Source organism: Sphaerodactylus townsendi, linkage group LG02 (genome assembly GCF_021028975.2).
Source record: "Sphaerodactylus townsendi isolate TG3544 linkage group LG02, MPM_Stown_v2.3, whole genome shotgun sequence".
Taxonomy (NCBI): Eukaryota; Metazoa; Chordata; class Lepidosauria; order Squamata; family Sphaerodactylidae; genus Sphaerodactylus; species Sphaerodactylus townsendi.
This window is the reverse complement of record NC_059426.1, coordinates 41605151-41622410: the sequence shown is the minus strand read 5'-3', so window position 1 is coordinate 41622410 and position 17260 is coordinate 41605151. Positions and strand designations below refer to the sequence as shown.

Genomic DNA, 17260 nt, shown 5'->3' with positions numbered 1-17260 from the left:
TTTCGGGAACTAGAAAGAGGAAGGCAAGAAAGCAAAAAGTAAAAACAGCTCGCACTAGCAAACATAAGCATAGAAACAAAAAGGAAGGCAAGCATAATGAAATATGCTGTTTCCACCTACATTGTAGATTAAAATGAGCATTAACATAGTTAACAATGAACAATTTCTTTCCAATCTGTTCTATCATGATTGTTCACAGTTAACTATTGCTGAATCACTAGAAAAATGTGCACACTCACACACACATTTTTCTAGTGATTCCGCAATCTCACCAGGTTTTCTTCTGAAAACCAGTACATTTCTCACATATTGCCAGAAACTGTTCAAAACAATAAAACGTTACAATAAAATGTATTGTCGAAGGCAATTTATTTATTATATTTCTAGTCTGTATTTCAGCAAACGTGGCCTTTAATGCAGCCGAGAGGAATGTTTAAAGATGCATATTCAGTGAAATACAAATCTTTTGGAGGAGGGGATTTTCAGCTGAACCAGATTCAGGCATGACACAGGTTTGCCTGGTTGCTTGCTGACACTTTGAAGAAAGAGTGTCTCAACTGGTGATTTACTTACTTACTTACTTAATTTCATATCCTCGAGACCGCATCACCCCATATGTCCCTACACGGCCTCTTCGATCGGTAGAGGCCAATTTACTGGTGGTCCCTGGCCCCTCGATGATGCGACTGGCCTCCATGCGGGCCAGGGCCTTTACGGCTCTGGCCCCTGCCTGGTGGAATGCTCTCCCTCCAGCTGTCCGGGCCCTGCAGGACCTTGGTGAGTTCTACAGGGCCTGAAAGACGGAGCTGTTCCGCCAGGCCTTTGGAGGGACCAGCCGCTGATAGTGCCCCCCCCCCCTTTTTAGGCCCTTACATCCGGGCCGTTTGTCATCTAATAGGACTCTAGGGGAGGGGACTTTGAAAACTGAGTTGCTGGACGCCACTTATCTTTAAATTTGTATTTATTATATTAGTATACTTAGTTTTATTGTTCTTATCGCTGCTTTTAAAGGTTTTAGTTATCTTACGATTGTACCACGCTACATGTTGTACACCGCCCATAGCCCCTCGGGGACAGGGCGGTATAAAAATCCAAAGTATAAATAAAATAAATAAATAAATTTGCACCCCACAATTCTTCCCAGTGGGGACCCCAGGCAGTTTCCATCGTTCTCCTCTCCTCCATTTTATCCTCACAGTAGCCATGTTAGGTAGGTTAGGCTGAGAGTATGTGATTGGCCCAAGGTCACCCACCAAGCTTGCATGGCATTATACTCTTTTCCACAAAAAGATGACAATAAATGTGTACATTAATCTGCAATTTCCTGGACCTTTTTTGAAGTAGAATGCTCAGCAGGGGTCCTAGTACCTAGCTAGTTCTTCTAGGCAGGCACCATGATCCCTGCGGAGCATTCTACCACAAAGAAGGTTCAGGAATGGTGAATTAATATATAAATTTACTGTCATCTTTTTGTGGAAAAGAGCATAGTGGGGATTTGAACACAGGTCTCTCAGATACTAGTCTGGCACTCTTATCACAACATTACACTTGCTCTCCTAAATTACTGCTCTTTGACAACCTTATGACCATGTTGCTGCAGATTCTGGAGGCCATTGATTCATACCTGGCTTGTAAGTTTGGACACCTCCTTAGCAAGTTCGATATCAGGACGTCCAAGCATGCTGACTCCCATAGCAGCTTCTCCTCGGGCCTTTGCTTTGTACTGAATCTATGGAAGAAACGTGGACCATTTCAAAAACCTGTGTCTTCTACAGATTGAAGTTAAAATGCGTATCTTGAAATAATCTAAATGCATGCTGCAGGACATGTATTTCTGAACAGCAACCCTGAAATGTACTCACATCACTGACCAGCTTGGAGACTTGGGAAGCTTTCATAATATCTGGTCGGTCTGCCACAGATGTATAATGAAGTTTGGATTTCGCATCTTTTTTGTACTGAATCTAATAAATAAAAACAAACATCTGGAAAACTGATTCTTAGTGTTTCCTAGTAGAAAAAGGCACCAGTGGACTGAAAATCAAATGTTATTTTACCATGAAACTTGCCATAAGGAGGATGGGCTAAGTGTTTACAAGCCATAAGTGAATACCCACCATTTGACAAGAAAATAACAGGTCCATGGTTTGCAAGGACCCCTGGAAGAGATTTGGATCTCTGTGACAGAGCATACAGAGAAGATGTATAGTACCTGCCGTATTCCATGAAGAAGAAGAAGAAGAAGAAGAAGAAGAAGAAGAAGAAGAAGAAGAAGAAGAAGAAGAAGAAGAAGAAGAAGAAGAAGAAGAAGAAGAAGAAGAAGAAGAAGAAGAAGAAGAAGAAGAAGAAGAAGAAGAAGAAGAAGAGGAAGAGGAAGAAGAAGAAGAGGAAGAGGAAGAGGAAGAGGAAGAGGAGGAGGAGGAGGAGGAGGAGGAGGAGGAGGAGGAGGAGGAGGAGTTTGGATTTATATCCCCCCTTTCTCTCCTGCAGGAGACTCAAAGGGGCTGACAATCTCCTTGCCCTTCCCCCCTCACAACAAACACCCTGTGAGGTAGGTGGGGCTGAGAGAGCTCCGAGAAGCTGTGACTAGCCCAAGGTCACCCAGCTGGCGTGTGCGGGAGTGTACAGGCTAATCTGAATTCCCCAGATAAGCCTCCACAGCTCAGGCGGCACAGCTGGGAATCAAACCCGGTTCTTCCAGATTAGATACACGAGCTCTTAACCTCCTACACCACTACATACTCAAATCTTATATTTTCTAATTCATTTGCATAAAACATTTTGAAGATTTGTTTCAAGGTTAATCATATCCAGGAATGAGAAACTGCAGATTAAAACAAAACCTCATGTGAAGGTCACGCTTTCATAGATTTGTGATGACCTACACTAGGGTCATAAATACTGCATGTGAATACGACATGAAACAGATGGCTCTCCGGCCCAAAAAAATGCTTCCAGTATGACATCTGATTTTAAATATGACCTCACATCTTACAGAAATTGTCGATATAGGATTCTGAATGAAGTACCTGCTGAAGAAACTTACATTACTCTGGTTCTTTGAAACTTCCATTGCGTGCTTTACTTCAGGAGGCTCCAGCATGATTGAATAGTTGGACTTGCCTTTCTCTTTCTGAAACTTCTTTTTGTAATTTGTCTGTGTAGAACAGAAAGAAATGTTCCTCAGTCTCCAACCAAATTGCACTTTACTGACATTCAGATCAGTCATTTGCAGACAGAAGAAGGATGGCACGTTGTCATACAAAGGAAACTAGCGGATATTTGTGTGCATATCTTTAGGTTAACTAGTTTTATCTGCTAAGTCCCCCCAATGTTTTCCTTAACTTTTTCACAGCGCAATCCTGTGCAAAGTTATTGCAGTCTAAACCAACTGGAATCAATAGACTTTGAACCGGGGGTGGGAGACGACACACACATGAATCTGCCTGAGAAAGTAGCAAGCGGCTACTGCCAACCCCTCCCCCCGGGCACCAGACAGTGTCAATGTCTCAGTGTCCCTGCCAATACCAGTGTAGTGGAGGCAGCGTAGTAGAGGGGCATGGCTAAGGAGGAGCTCACTTGTCGGCCACCTCCCAGTCATTTGTGACGTTATGCCAGTAGCCAGGACTGTAGATTTAGACTGTTTGTTAATTTATAGGACAACTCATGCCCCAAAGCCAAATATGGACTGAGCATGTATATTGCCCTCAGAGTGTTGAGAGAAGGTTAGGCCAGTTAAATGAAAGAAAAGCAAGGGAGATGAGTGAACTGGCTTGCTTCAGTTCTTCAGAAGTGCTTATAGTAAGGGGAGAAGGAGATCTGTCAGAAGGTGAGAAGATTTGCCAGTAGTTTATTCCCCTTGTGGTTCTTTGTAAATCTCTTGTTTGTCACTTAAATTGTAAAGCACCTGATAATCTTTGTTGTGCATTCCTAACTGAATTCTTTACAAATGTTCTCTATTTTTCCCAATATATAACAGCATTTCAGAATCTATTCTCTTCAAGTTACATACTAGGCTTCCATATATACAACTGTCCACCGAAGCCATCAGAAATAGAATTAGTTTTCATTATTAAAAAAAAATAATCAGTTGTGTCAGTATTGATAACCAAGTAATAAATATCATATGGTATAATTTATTGAGGAGAATTAATCAAAACAAGAACATCCTGTGCAGTGAATAAAATCACTGTAGCTTACCTCACTGACATTCTTGGTTACTTCTTTGACATGAACAGTATCACGTGTCTCTGGCAATTTTGTGTAAGAGCCATGTGGAAGGAGCTTCTTCACATGTTCTTTATATTTGTTCTGATTATAAAGAGTAAAAATATTTCAAAAATCAAATATCTCAAGAAAGCAGACATTTTTTAACTAGAAAATTGTTTTAAAAATTACCTCAGACACGAGAGAGCTAACAGTTTTTGCAAGGAGAATCTGAGGAGTATCTGGAACAGGATGGATAGTTCCTCTTTCCTTGTTATGCTTCTCCTTATATTTTAGCTGGAATGTAGGTTGTAAATATATTACTTTTAAGCAATGTTTGTCACTTGATATTGTATAACAAATCTTGCTAGAATTAAACCTCAAGTAAGAATATTTACCAAAAAAAAGATTTATGGTAGTTTTTGCTGCAACTGGTTTGCACCAAGAATGCAAAAAAAAAACCCCACAACTATTTATAACAGTGTTATACACCACAGTTTATCGCTCAATTATTTTTATCTCCAACATATAGGAGATAAAGAAGGTTATTAAATTACTTACATCACTTGCCAAGATGGCATTCTGTAAAGCCAACACTGTGTATTTGTCATCTGTTACAGAGATCTTGCATCCTTTAAAGTATTCTCGGTCGTATTTGTAGTCATACTGTAAAGAAAAGGATAATAAAGGTGACATATGTGTGGCCAGTTGAGCTATAGTATCATTTGCCACCTTAAGAAATAATGAATGCAGCTTTTTCTCATTTGCTTACATCACTCTGCTGCAAAGATGTTTTGGCATTTTGGATGAAGTCAGGTCTGTCCACAGTCCAGAGCCAGTGAGCCTTGGTCGCTTCGTATTTCTTCTTGTAATCCAGCTGGTTAAACAGAAACAGAAACACAAATCAAGTTCTTCTTTCACAAGAGACACTGTGGGAATATCATCACTGAAGACCTTAATCTCAAGGAGGGAAGGAGCTGTCTCAGGTGGAAGCAGTGGGGATGGGATACAGCAGGTGGATGGAGCAGGGGCTGTGGCTGGTAAACTGGTGGATGGAGGGGGGGGCTGTCGCTGGAGGAGCAGGTGGATGGGCAGTCTCAGGTGGTAATCCTTGGTGAGCCAGCACTATTCTGAGAAAAGCAGAGCTATTCAGTTTTAAATGCTCTCATTTTAAAAAAAATCTGTATTTTCTATAGTATCATCAATTGCTTTTTCAGAACTCAGGAATTTCCTGTGGAAGGAGCATAGACATATTACACTTACAAGGTTATTTTACTGAAGAAAAAATGTCAGGTGCTGAAGCTGATGTTTAGAAATAAATGAAGACCCCTCAGTTTCCAGGAGCATAAACAAATGTTTATTTTCCAAGGCCACACAGAGTCTCTAGAAAAGGTGGGCCCTGGGAATCAACATAATCTTTCTTACATTCTCTGCCTCAAAAGACAGAATGGTCGAAGTTCCTCAACATAATCTTTCCCTTATTCCCCTCTGCAGTCTGTCAAGGTTATTAGGGTTCTTATAAGAATATGATAATTAGCATTCGAACTGGCCGGTATTGAGTACTCCTGAGCATCCAAACTTCTCAGTTATCCTTGAAAGGCAAATGAGTGAACTAAAATTGAACTCACATTGCTGTTGACTTTGTAGGCGTCTTTGGCAGCCTTTATGTGAACTGCATCTGGTATCACGTTGCAATGGGACTTATTCTGCTGATAGAGTTCCTTGTATTTCAGCTGTTGAAAGAATGAAAGATCCATGTTTTTTATTCTCATAAGAAACTTCAACAACTAGGTTTAATAGAAATCAAACATTGTAAGAAATGGTGGCTGATGTTGCTTGTATGCTTCAATATATTCAGGAAGACTGGTACATGGACTGTGGCCAATGAATATGGCTCCTGATTACAGTTCTTGTGTGGCACAGTATCAGTGTTTGGTTTTGCTTCAAAGGATCCGAGTGATCTGATGTTTCAGAACATCAGAAAGGACCGCATTCATTCACAGTGCTGTTCTAAACAGATTGACACCTTTCTAGAAGTCCATGACCTTAGAAGAATTAACTCTGCTTAGGATGGCACTATTAGTATACTTGGATACATTTCTCATGTCATACTGAACTTCAAGTGATTCATACATATGATGACTTTGGTCAAATGTGAACCATCCCCCTTCAATTAAAAATGAGTCCATTCAAGTTAATCTTCTCTTTATTAAAAAGTTGGGTCATAAATAATATTTCAGAGTGAGGCCTTGTAGCAGTTCCAACAATTTCAGGTCACATCTCAAACCTTCTGTGGTCTACCACTGTCCCCCTTTTCCACACTCATACAAGCAAGGGAAGGGGTAGAATTAATAGCATGAAGATCTCCTTCAGCTTCAAGCTTGAAGGCCTCAGATATTCTTAGATACTCTTCAGATGACACAGGAATCATGGGAGATGTAATAACATACTTCCCATTTCAATTGTTAACACATGTATTTTACTTCAAAAGCCAATATGAATATTATGATAGCCGGGGTGCTGTGTGGTTTCCGGGCTGCATGGCCGTGTTCTAGCAGCATTCTCTCCTGACGTTCGGCCAGCTTCTGTGGCTAGCATCTTCAGAGGATGCCAGCCACAGATGCAGGCGGAACGTTAGGAGAGAATGCTGCTAGAACACGGCCATACAGCCCGGAAACCACACAGCACCCCAGTGATTCCGGCCGTGAAAGCCTTCGACAATACATTATGATAGCCTTTTAAAGATTCTGAAAATTGAGTGCATAATATTTAAGTTTCAGGAGCCTGAATGCCAATAAACATATCTGAATTCTGAATCTGGCTCAGAGTCCTTCTTCTAATCCCAACAGCAAGATAAGTAAACTGAGTGACAGATAATAAAATACACATGAACGCAAGAGGATGCTCTATTTCTATACTGCAATGCAACTGTATTCTGAAGCTCTCATTACAGAAATGTTTTGCAGCAAACAACAACAGTGTTTGTAAACAGTACCTTACTTGTTGAATTTAAAATGAGATTTATAAAGTCTACAGTGGCTAGCTGTTATGGCAAGATAAATAAAATCCAATTCAGAAATATACAGCAGGACAGAAAAGAAAGCAAAAAAGAAAAATTACAAATATTACTGTATATAGCCTAAAGGCAAATTCTACTCACATCACTTATTCTGTCCTTGACTTTGCGTACATGGAGCAACATGGGAGTGTCATGGATTGTGGTATATCCTTTTGCTCTGGCCTTGACATGTTCCATCTTGTAAATGATCTATAGGCAAGAAAGTGTCAGGTTAGTGTCTCTGGTAATCATGAGGAACATTTTCCTTTGAAAAAGGAAACACTGTGTGGCTGTGATCTGGCAGTTTTTGCTCCTAACATTTCACCCATGGCTATGGGTGGCGTTTTCAGAGACATGCCAGGGTAAGATGAAAACCATCAACACCCAGTTATTCCGAGAGTGAACACCTTCAACAATGTACAACACTTTAATAAACTTTGAAAGGGCAATCTATGTACCTTTCCCCATGTTTATTCAGCTGGTATCAGGCGATAATAGCATTTTGCCATGTCTTTCTCCATTCCATTTTAGTATTTGTCTTGCTCCATGGAAAATTGGAGCCTGAGAAAAACTCCTAGAAGCTAGTTTTGTGATCCTCTGAAATGGTATGCCTATCATCTAACCCAGAAGCATGTTACCTGTAACATGTGAACATGCTGCAGGCTATAAAGGCTGTTGCTAGATGACAGAGGCCGTTTCCGCACGGCCACGCTGGGGGTTGGGTAGGCGTACATGACGCCGAACCAACCCCCTTGGGACCGTTCGCACAAACGGAGTCACAGGGCGGGGGGGCGTGTCCCCAGGCCTCGGCGACGCGCCGGACAGTCGCAGAGAAGGTAGGTCGATCAGGCAAAGGGGGGAGGGATGGCGCCTTCCAGCCACTGCCGTTCGCACGGCAGCGGCTGGAAGCCGCCGTTTTCCAAAAACCTCGCTCAGGGAGCGAGGTGGGAAAATGGCAGCTTCGCGCCACTGGGGAGGAGCGACGGCGGCGCGGCTACAAAGCAGTTGTGCCCCCCATGCGAACAGCTCCCTGGGGACGGCGTTTTTGCTGCCCTTAACTCCTTGGAGAAAGGTTACATTATGCTGCCCTGAACTCCTTGGAGAAAGGTTACATTAAAAACCTACAAAGTAACTAAAAACTAATCTTGAAGGTATCCCATGCCTCACTCATTCACACTTGGTTATTATTGGGTTCCACAGATTTGCCTAAGGTATCTCAGCCGATCAGTCAGTAAGAAACCTCAATTACTTCCTTGTACAATGGCATCTGCCCAAGCTGACAATGATTTGTCGTTTTTATGTAAAGTTTTCTTCACATATACACTTGGCCCTGAAAATCCTGACTGCCCCTTTCAGATTAGTCCATAAAAATACTTAATACCATCTCTTTTACATACATCACTGATTTGCTTGTTGACTTTCGTTGTCCTTAGATGCTCTGGAGTATCCACAACACTTGTAAACTTGTCCTTCTGCTTTTCATATAACCTTTTGTATTTGTACTATTGATGGGAAAATACATAACAGTTAATGGCATGAAACACAACACAAGCACCACAGAACATCTTTGAAGAGTGATGACAAACTATAAAATTTCCAGCTCCTTTTGAACCACAGGGCTTGCTTACATAAATAAGCAAATTGTGTGAATAACACATTTTAGAAGAGACCCATAAGATCTATGGAAATGAATGAGATTATATGAGCTGATGAGGTTAAGGACTACACTCTTCTCGTACCTCATAAGCTATGGCATAGCTTACTGAGTTGTGCATACTTTGGTTCATAGTTCCTTTAACAAGGAGTCTGTTGCAACCCTATGCAAAGTTACTCCACTGTATGCCCTTTCACTTCAATGGACATAGACTGAAGTAACTCTGCAATAATTGTTTTTATAGTAATACTCCATTAGTTTGTTTTAGCTAATTATAAATTGGATGGCAATTGTAACTATAGCATATGGAAATTTAAATGTGTGACTAATAATTTTTCTGAGGATTTAAATATTATTTACAGTACATGAATGAAAGGGCATTTTTCTACGGGTCATTCAATATGATGGAGAGCCTTGTTTCTATTAAATGTGAATGACATAATCAGGCACCAAATTTTCGTTTGATTCAAACAGGAGCAAGAAACTTTAGATTTTGCTTGATTCCTGGTACATGAACATATATGGAAAGAAAACACAGGGCATGCATAAAGAAGGAAATACATGCAAAACAGCAGCATAAACTGCTAATAACAAGAACATTGTAAAGTTCTATTGTTAAATACAGAGCATTCTTGTAACAGTAGGAGGCCCAATTCTGAAACCATAAAGGCATATTTAGCTGCAAGTCCAAATCTAAGCATTGGTCCAAATCCATATTTAAGTATGACCAGCTGATTTCAAATATAAGTTATTTCAAGGTACATATTATTTAGAAAACACCCTGGTACTGTAAATCTTGAACATATTACTTGCAAATAAGTTTCACTGAAATCAGTAGATCTTATTTTTAGATATGTTTTTAAGGGATCAGTGAGATTATGACATGATGACCAGGGATGATGCACCAGCTGTGCCGCCATGTTGCCCCCAAATGGCTTTCAGACAGAGAAATAAGGAGAAAGAAAGAAATAACCCACCCAGCCACCTAAAAAGCACCCATCCAAAAAAAGGACTTACACCACACTTTTGGTTGGTATAAGTTTGAGGCCAAAGCGGGGGCGGGGGGGGGGGGGCTCCCCAGGCTGAAAGTCTGGTGGAAGCCAACTAAAGTTGGCTCCAGCCCCATGAATGCCCCAGCCTGGTCCTTGCTACGCCAATGGGGACTTGTGCATTGCTGAAGCTGTATAGAATGATACAGCACTTCTCAGGAAAGTGAATGGTACTTACATGAGAAAAACTACTTGCTTATCATTACATTGGGGATAAACCTTAAACCCATTGAGCTCCATTGTTTGAATAGGGCTAGTTTTGACTGCTGCAGCAGTGACTGCCTGGTTTCATCCGCCCTACATAACTTAATTTCAGCCATTCAGAATAAAACCTGCTCTTATCAGCATCGATCTAATTAAGCCCAAGGGGAACTAATTATTCCTTTCTTCCATTTCCTAAAACCAGTTATCTGATTTCTACTTCTATCTCAATCTATTATCACAATTCTGGAATTTGAAAAAAAAAGAGGAAGACAGGGACCTATGGTTATGCGGCTGTTACTAGTGTTAAAATAAATACATTACCTGGCTCCACTGATTTGTGTTGTACAGTGCCGTCAGCATATCTGGCCGTAGAATTTCATTACATCCATGTTGCAGGAACAACTTGGCACTAGATTTATATTTTTTCTATTCATGCAAATGGCAATGAAGCACAAAAAAAGAATTGTAAAGACAATAGAAACAGCACTAGATCCCAGAGTGTTGAGATTTAGGCCTTTAGCATACTGATGTATTCTCAGGATTGCACCAATGTACACTAGTGGAAAAGTAAGGTGGATTGGAACCAGGAAAGTTCATGGTAGACCACTATCCTGGAGGGCTACTGGCAGTTGGGAGAAAGTTCAGCAACTTCTCTTTGCTTGTTCCAGAGCTATTTTAATGCCATAGCCCAGGTTGGGCAGACTCTATGCTGACTTACATTTTAATTTAAAAGCAGTAGTATAAGATTGTGTAGAAATCATATCTCCACCTTGAATCATTGTTAAGGACACATGACTTAACATATACACTGGTTTTGTGTTTTCACACAAAATAGTTATAGGAAATATATCTTGCTTAACCTCAGTGACCAAGGTTTAACAAAACCATTGCACTGCAGATTGGTGCATGGTTCATGAGAATTCATCATGTATGGGATAGGCACACTCAAAAAGCTGCTGGCTGTTTGGGTGGCAAAGTACAGGTGTTTTCTAATACGAGCAGAACAAAACATTTTCAATATCATAGGCAAGACCTATGACATCCTTAAAAACACCAGAGACAGATAAAGATCATGTCAAGAAGTATGACATGGCCATATTTTGGTCCTGGTCATTACAGTCACAGTACCTGACTGCTTAGTTCGCCTCCCAATTTGGCCAGCAAAGTTCTAGGGTCATCCACCACAATGGAATACTTAGATTTCTTCTTCTCATAATCAGATTTGTACAGTTTCTGCTCAGAGCAGCAGATTGGATGATAGCAAAGTGAAAGGTGGAAGGTACAAAAAATGTTGAGACAGATGCTTCAATAAAACAAATATCCTTTAACTAATTAAATACATTCACCCACTTTTTCTGAAAAGATAGGATGAGGGGGAGAGGGGCCCAAGAAAGGCCATCTAGACAATATGGAAAAAAGCATACATTAATTCTGACTTTCAAAGTTGCAACAGTGACCCATTCCACAGAACACAAACAAAATGTCTGGCACACATTTTAAAAACCAGTTTGGTTTTTTTTTCTGAATAACGTGGGGGGGGGAGCACTGCAGGGGGCAATGGTTCTTTTGTCCACTCCCCCCATCCCTGCTCTCACTTTTGCTTTGTTATCCGCTTGTGCCTGCCATTTTCATGCCAATCACCATTTGCAGAAGGTTCCTGCAGACATTTGCTGTGGTTGCAGCTCATTCGTCTGCCATTTCCGTGTGTAAAGGTCATGAATTAAAGTTAGTTTTCACAGCCTAGTGACTAGTCCATAGGGGTCAAACTTGCAGCCCTCCAGATGTTATGGACTACAGTTCCCATTATCCCCTGCCAGCATTATGCTGACCATAGCATTCTGAGTGATTTTGCCTAATAGGTCTGAAGATAATTCAGTTAAATTAGGCCTACACCTTTATTACTTTAAACAAAACAGTAAGAGCAAAAGGCACATCTGTTTGCTTAAAGGAGCCTCTATAAAGTTCAGGTAAGCCTTCCAGCTGCAGTCCTATGTGTCATACTGAACATCATTCCAAGGGTCCCCAGACTGACACGAGTTGTTGGGGGAGGGGGGCAGAGAAAGCTGCAGTGGAAAGGACAAATAAGACAAACCCAGTTCCCATTCAAGGAACTCCATTTTAGGTTCTTACAGTGCAACCCTACCCAGAGCTGCACCCTTTTAACTCTCCTGAAATCAGCTTAGAAGAACGTCACTCTGTTTAGAACTGCACTGTCAAGAGTCCTAGTCAAACAGAAGTGTCCCAAAGAAATTTACTCATGGAGTCTCAGAGTCCTTAAGTTAATTGTCTTGGGATACCTATTCTACAGATACTTGTTGTTTTACTTACCTCATTCATTAGCTGAGTAGCATACTTAAAATGTTTATTAATTGGAGTATCAGCAACATACTTGAACTTTGACTTTATCTTTTCAAATGATTCCTTGTACTTATACTAGAGGAAACACAAACATAAAAATATATTATTATAGGAATACAATAGGAATATTATAGGAATACAAAAGCAAACACGAAAATAATTAAGGGGTATTAAAGTATGAAGCAGATATTGTAGTGACTCCAGATATGGATACATTTACAAGGGAGCCATTTTTTTTTAGAAAATGAGGTTTACTTCTGCAAAAATGTATTTGTCCCACAGGACTAAACTGTACAGCACTGCATTTTAAAGGCAGAACAATCTTCTAGAAGCAGAGTAAAAGCTTCTCAGTTTGATAATTATACTTGAAAGCACTTGTGAGCTGTTTCAAAGGAGTGTTTGGATTCGGTAGGAAATAGATTGAAACATGAGAGGTATGCAATTATCCCCTAAATGACAGAATGCTATTAATGATAAATGTCGCAGTGATGCTAGATAGTGCAGGCAATGATGCTATTAACAATAAGTGCAAGCTGTCCTCAAATAAACGGCATAGTAAGGTTTTCTCATTGCTAAGTAAGGCAACAATCCATGGATAATTTCTCTTTTGCATAGTTGGCCAACACTGATGTGCACTCTTGCATTTGTATCAATGAGACTTGAGTAGAAGTCCCCAGATAACTGTGTCCTTTTATCCTACAGCTGTGCTGCCTTTGGTGTTGACTGACAGTCCAATCAAGTTCTGCATCTTTGAGTTGGCAGTGGAATGCTAAAACAATTAGTAAATCTTGAGTTTTATGAACTGTGCTTTAAAGATGAAATAGTTTTTAGGAAGTGTCTGCTTATCATGGGATGAATTGTCCCCACTCAGTTGGTTGCTAGCAAATATGGAATCAGGCATTGGGAAAAAAATCTGTCTTTTGACACATACCGGACTGTACAGTGCCTTGTTCTGTCCAGCCAGCATAAGATCTGGTGTATCCCAGGCATAACAACCAATGCCTTTGAGCCATGCTAAGTCTTCCTTATATTTAACCTGTTAAATAAAATAAAACAGCAAGAATTATACGATGAAACTATACTTTGAGTACCAAATTGCACTCTGTACAAGAGCTATTTCAAATTTTATTTAAGCCCATATAATTCTTGTTTTCAAACAGCAGCTGATGGGTGGGATTGCCCCATTAATTTGCAATATTCACTGAAAGGGGGGAAAGTTAAATAGAACTAGAAAACTAAAGCCTTTTAAAATGCATTTTAAAGGAGCCATCCTGTGCCTCATTAACTAATTCACAGCAGGCTATAAGGCTAAGTATACATAATATCCAGATAGAATTTAGCCACACTCACATCACTGACTGCATCGGTAACAGCGCGATGATGGAAGTGGTCCGGACGATCTGGGATCGATCTCCAAATTCCTAATTGGCTCATGTACTTTTCTTTATATTTCACCTATTAAAAAAACATATGGAAACAAAAACCACAGCATAATAATCTAATATTATGATGTTTCCAAATCAAGGACATAGTGCCACAGTTGTACCATCTCACACAGAAGGCTATATGAGCAAAGGGACTGGGATGAGTAGGTAAAACTGGGTAGGACAAGATACAAGGCAAACAGCCAGGCACTGTTGACACTGGCAGAAACGCAGAGGCTCATTCCGCACATGCAGAATAATGCACTTTCAAACTGCTTTCAGTGCTCTTTGAAGCTGTGCGGAATAGCAAAATCCACTTACAAACAGTTGCAAAAGTGGTTTGAAAACGCATTATTTCGCGTGTGCGGAAGGGGCTCTAGAGTGAAAAATAGGAGTGGAGCAGGAAGTAAGGGAGAAGCAAATGCTGACGAACAGGGGAATTCTGGTGTTGTGAGGCATAGTGGCCAAAGATAAGCTACACCTATGGCTATATAACTGATATATAACAGATGGATATATAGCAGATATAACAGATATCAAAAGGGTAACAAAGATGCTAAAAGGACGCTCACTTTCTGCTATAGCAAAGAAAGTAAAACCATGGGAACTGTTTGCATTTAGATAACTATATGTAGTTAGCATCTTTTATACTTCCAAGGATTATAATATAATGAAAATCAATTACAAGGCTTGATTATGAAAGAATATTCATGAATCCGAAAAGCCATTACATACCTTGCTGATATCATCTGTGACCTTCCGATGATATACAATATCCAAGGCATCTTTCACAGTGTGGTATTTACCCTTGGCTTGTTCAAATGTCTCTTTGTAGCGCAGCTGATTTAAAAAGAGTGAATATGTAGGAAGACATTAGTGAATGGCATTTATTAAACATTGCCAAAGTGATAAAATGCTGTTTAGCTCCATATCACCCCATAAGTAATAACTTCCAAAACATAATTTTTCATTCAACCTCTTCAACTATTGCCATGCATATAAATTGTACATAACATTTAACAAATTCTACTTTAAATTGTAACCACTGCATTATCCTGGTTTTCCCCAACCCACAGTTCAGCACATGAATCCCAGATACATGGTGTACTTCCTTTCTTGCAAAAAGCTCCATCACAGATACCTGTTGTTCTATGTGTAGATAACAAAGGTGGCTGTCTAAGGGTTGTTTTGGAGCCATTCCTTTAATGTTTTGGGGAACGCCACGTGGAATTTAAAAACATACAGTTCTAGATATACAGAAATGTAGGGGCAGGATTTGGAATTAATCTAAATAAATATATAATTTTCTCTGAAATGATCATTTCCAATTTTGGTAAAAAAACATGCTACTAAGTTAAACTGAAGATCATCTTGAGTTTCATTAATTTTTATAGTTTTATGGTTTCATTAATTTTTAGCTCATTAGCTCCTTCATTATGATCTAATGTATACTGATCGTACTTACATCACTAGCATTCAGGTAAGCCTTCTTAGCTCTGATGAGCATTGGTGTGTCAGGGACTGTTACATACTTGTGCTTCAATTTCTCATAATTGCTTCTATATTTTTTCTACATTGTATAAGGGAAAAGAAAAGCAAAGAACACCAAAAAAATCAAACATCAAGTTGCTCACCTAATACACCATTAATATCACACAACCTAGGACTTAAAACACATACTAAATCCACTAGTTGAGAAGCATTATTGAAGTAATTTGTACTTCATTCTGCGATACCAATAAAATCAACTAGACGGCTCTGTCAGCCTGCAATGTGTTTTTGTGTTTAAAACAAGGTGGGTACAGTGATTCATCAGCAGAAAGCTCTGATGGATACTGGGTTTTGCTGGGTTCCCCTCCTCCCGCAGTTCTTTCCAGGCCCAGAGAAGTTGATTCCCAGGGTCATGAAACCCACCTGGGCCCATTCCACACAACACAAATACCGTCTTCAGGATGGAAATAAAAGCATTTTGGGGAGGAATTCTGCACAGCTTTCCCCAAAAAGTATCTTGAAAACATTTTATTTTCTCCTTAAAACGTTTTATTTGGAAATGCTAAACTACTGACGTTTTTACCAAAGCATTTTGAATACATTTCCATCATTGGTACATTAGTAAACTCAGTATTGCCTGTCAATTATGCAATCATATCATTTTTTCCTCTTAAAAAATGTTCTCTGAGGCCACAGAGACATTATATGAGAGCCAGCAATATGTGCAGATTTCAAGTCTCCATAGCTTTGAAGATACCTCACTTTTTTTTCAAAAGGAAAGAGCCGTTTTTGCCGGAAACACTTTACTTTTCTATGCTATGCAAAACATTTTAAATATTCTATGCAGAAAAAGCCACGGACCAACAGCAATGAAGCTTCAGTAAGCAGATAAAAAGGAAGGAAACTACTTTTCCTCTCTTCCATCAGCCAATAAACTACGATTCCAAATCACCCTGTCTTAGAATTCCAGTATGTAAGCAATAAAAATAAAACACAGGGCACAAATCGATGAGAGGCTCAGACACGCTTCTCAGGGTCATGTGAAAACAACTCATGCACCCTTCAATACTAGAGGCTGATTTATCTTAAAAGACTAACTAGCAGAAAAGCTCTTACCTCACTGGGATAGTCTTTCACCTGCTTAGCAAGCTGCAAGGCAGGTGTCTGATCTCCAGCATGATGATGAGGTCTTTCTTTGGTAGCAAGTTTTACATACAAATACTGTTAAAAAAAAAGACAGAAACCATGAAATGTCAAATATATACCACACATATAAAACGCATTCTATTTTTTAAAAAACCAGTGACTTCTTCATCCACTCACCTTTTGACGAGATAAAGATCGTATGACCACATGAAGCTGCATGCTTTCATAAAAAGCTGCACTAGATCGTTTGTCCTAAGTACTCCCTCCCAAACGAGAACATGAGACAACAGTATGGTTTTAATATTTAAATGGCTGATCTACATCATAATCTATTGAAATATGCTAACTTATCTTGGGGTGGGGGGTGGGGCTATGCCTTACCATGGCTGCCACTATTTGAGGAAATGCACCTTGGCTCCAAACTCAGCCAGCAATTACACCAGCCCTGTTTATCTTCATCAGCACATGTGCTGAGAGGCGCCAAGTCTCTTCCCTGGTGTGCTATAAACCATTACCAGGTTTGGGATGATGCAGCTCAGCACCAAGGGCACACCTTTCCTATCTAATCCATCAATAAACAGATGATGGGCTGTTCAGAAAATGTCCCTCCAATATGGCCAGCGCCTCAAGGGCCAGCACCTCAATTCTCCCTATCCACCCCATTCATGCC

The 17260-nt window shown here is 40.0% G+C and overlaps 1 protein-coding gene across 50 annotated transcripts in view; it reads right to left on the bottom strand.

The window, feature by feature from the left end:
* NEB (nebulin) overlaps nt 1–17260 on the bottom strand; it is a 207610-nt gene that overhangs the window by 43470 nt on the left and 146880 nt on the right. For 46 of the 50 annotated variants that reach the window (XM_048486789.1, XM_048486795.1, XM_048486812.1 and 43 more), the window contains 17 exons: nt 16561–16665; nt 15419–15523; nt 14689–14793; nt 13880–13984; nt 13461–13565; nt 12500–12604; nt 11300–11404; nt 8662–8766; nt 7367–7474; nt 5835–5939; nt 4979–5083; nt 4768–4872; nt 4399–4503; nt 4201–4311; nt 3047–3157; nt 1863–1964; nt 1625–1729 (listed from right to left, as the gene is read on the bottom strand). In XM_048486789.1, coding sequence (XP_048342746.1) covers nt 1625–1729; nt 1863–1964; nt 3047–3157; nt 4201–4311; nt 4399–4503; nt 4768–4872; nt 4979–5083; nt 5835–5939; nt 7367–7474; nt 8662–8766; nt 11300–11404; nt 12500–12604; nt 13461–13565; nt 13880–13984; nt 14689–14793; nt 15419–15523; nt 16561–16665 — 1797 coding nt within the window. Of the gene's footprint in view, nt 1–1624; nt 1730–1862; nt 1965–3046; nt 3158–4200; nt 4312–4398; nt 4504–4767; nt 4873–4978; nt 5084–5834; nt 5940–7366; nt 7475–8661; nt 8767–10492; nt 10598–11299; nt 11405–12499; nt 12605–13460; nt 13566–13879; nt 13985–14688; nt 14794–15418; nt 15524–16560; nt 16666–17260 lie in introns of all 50 variants that reach the window. The other 4 variants (XM_048486791.1, XM_048486814.1, XM_048486821.1 and 1 more) reach the window with 1 other exon arrangement.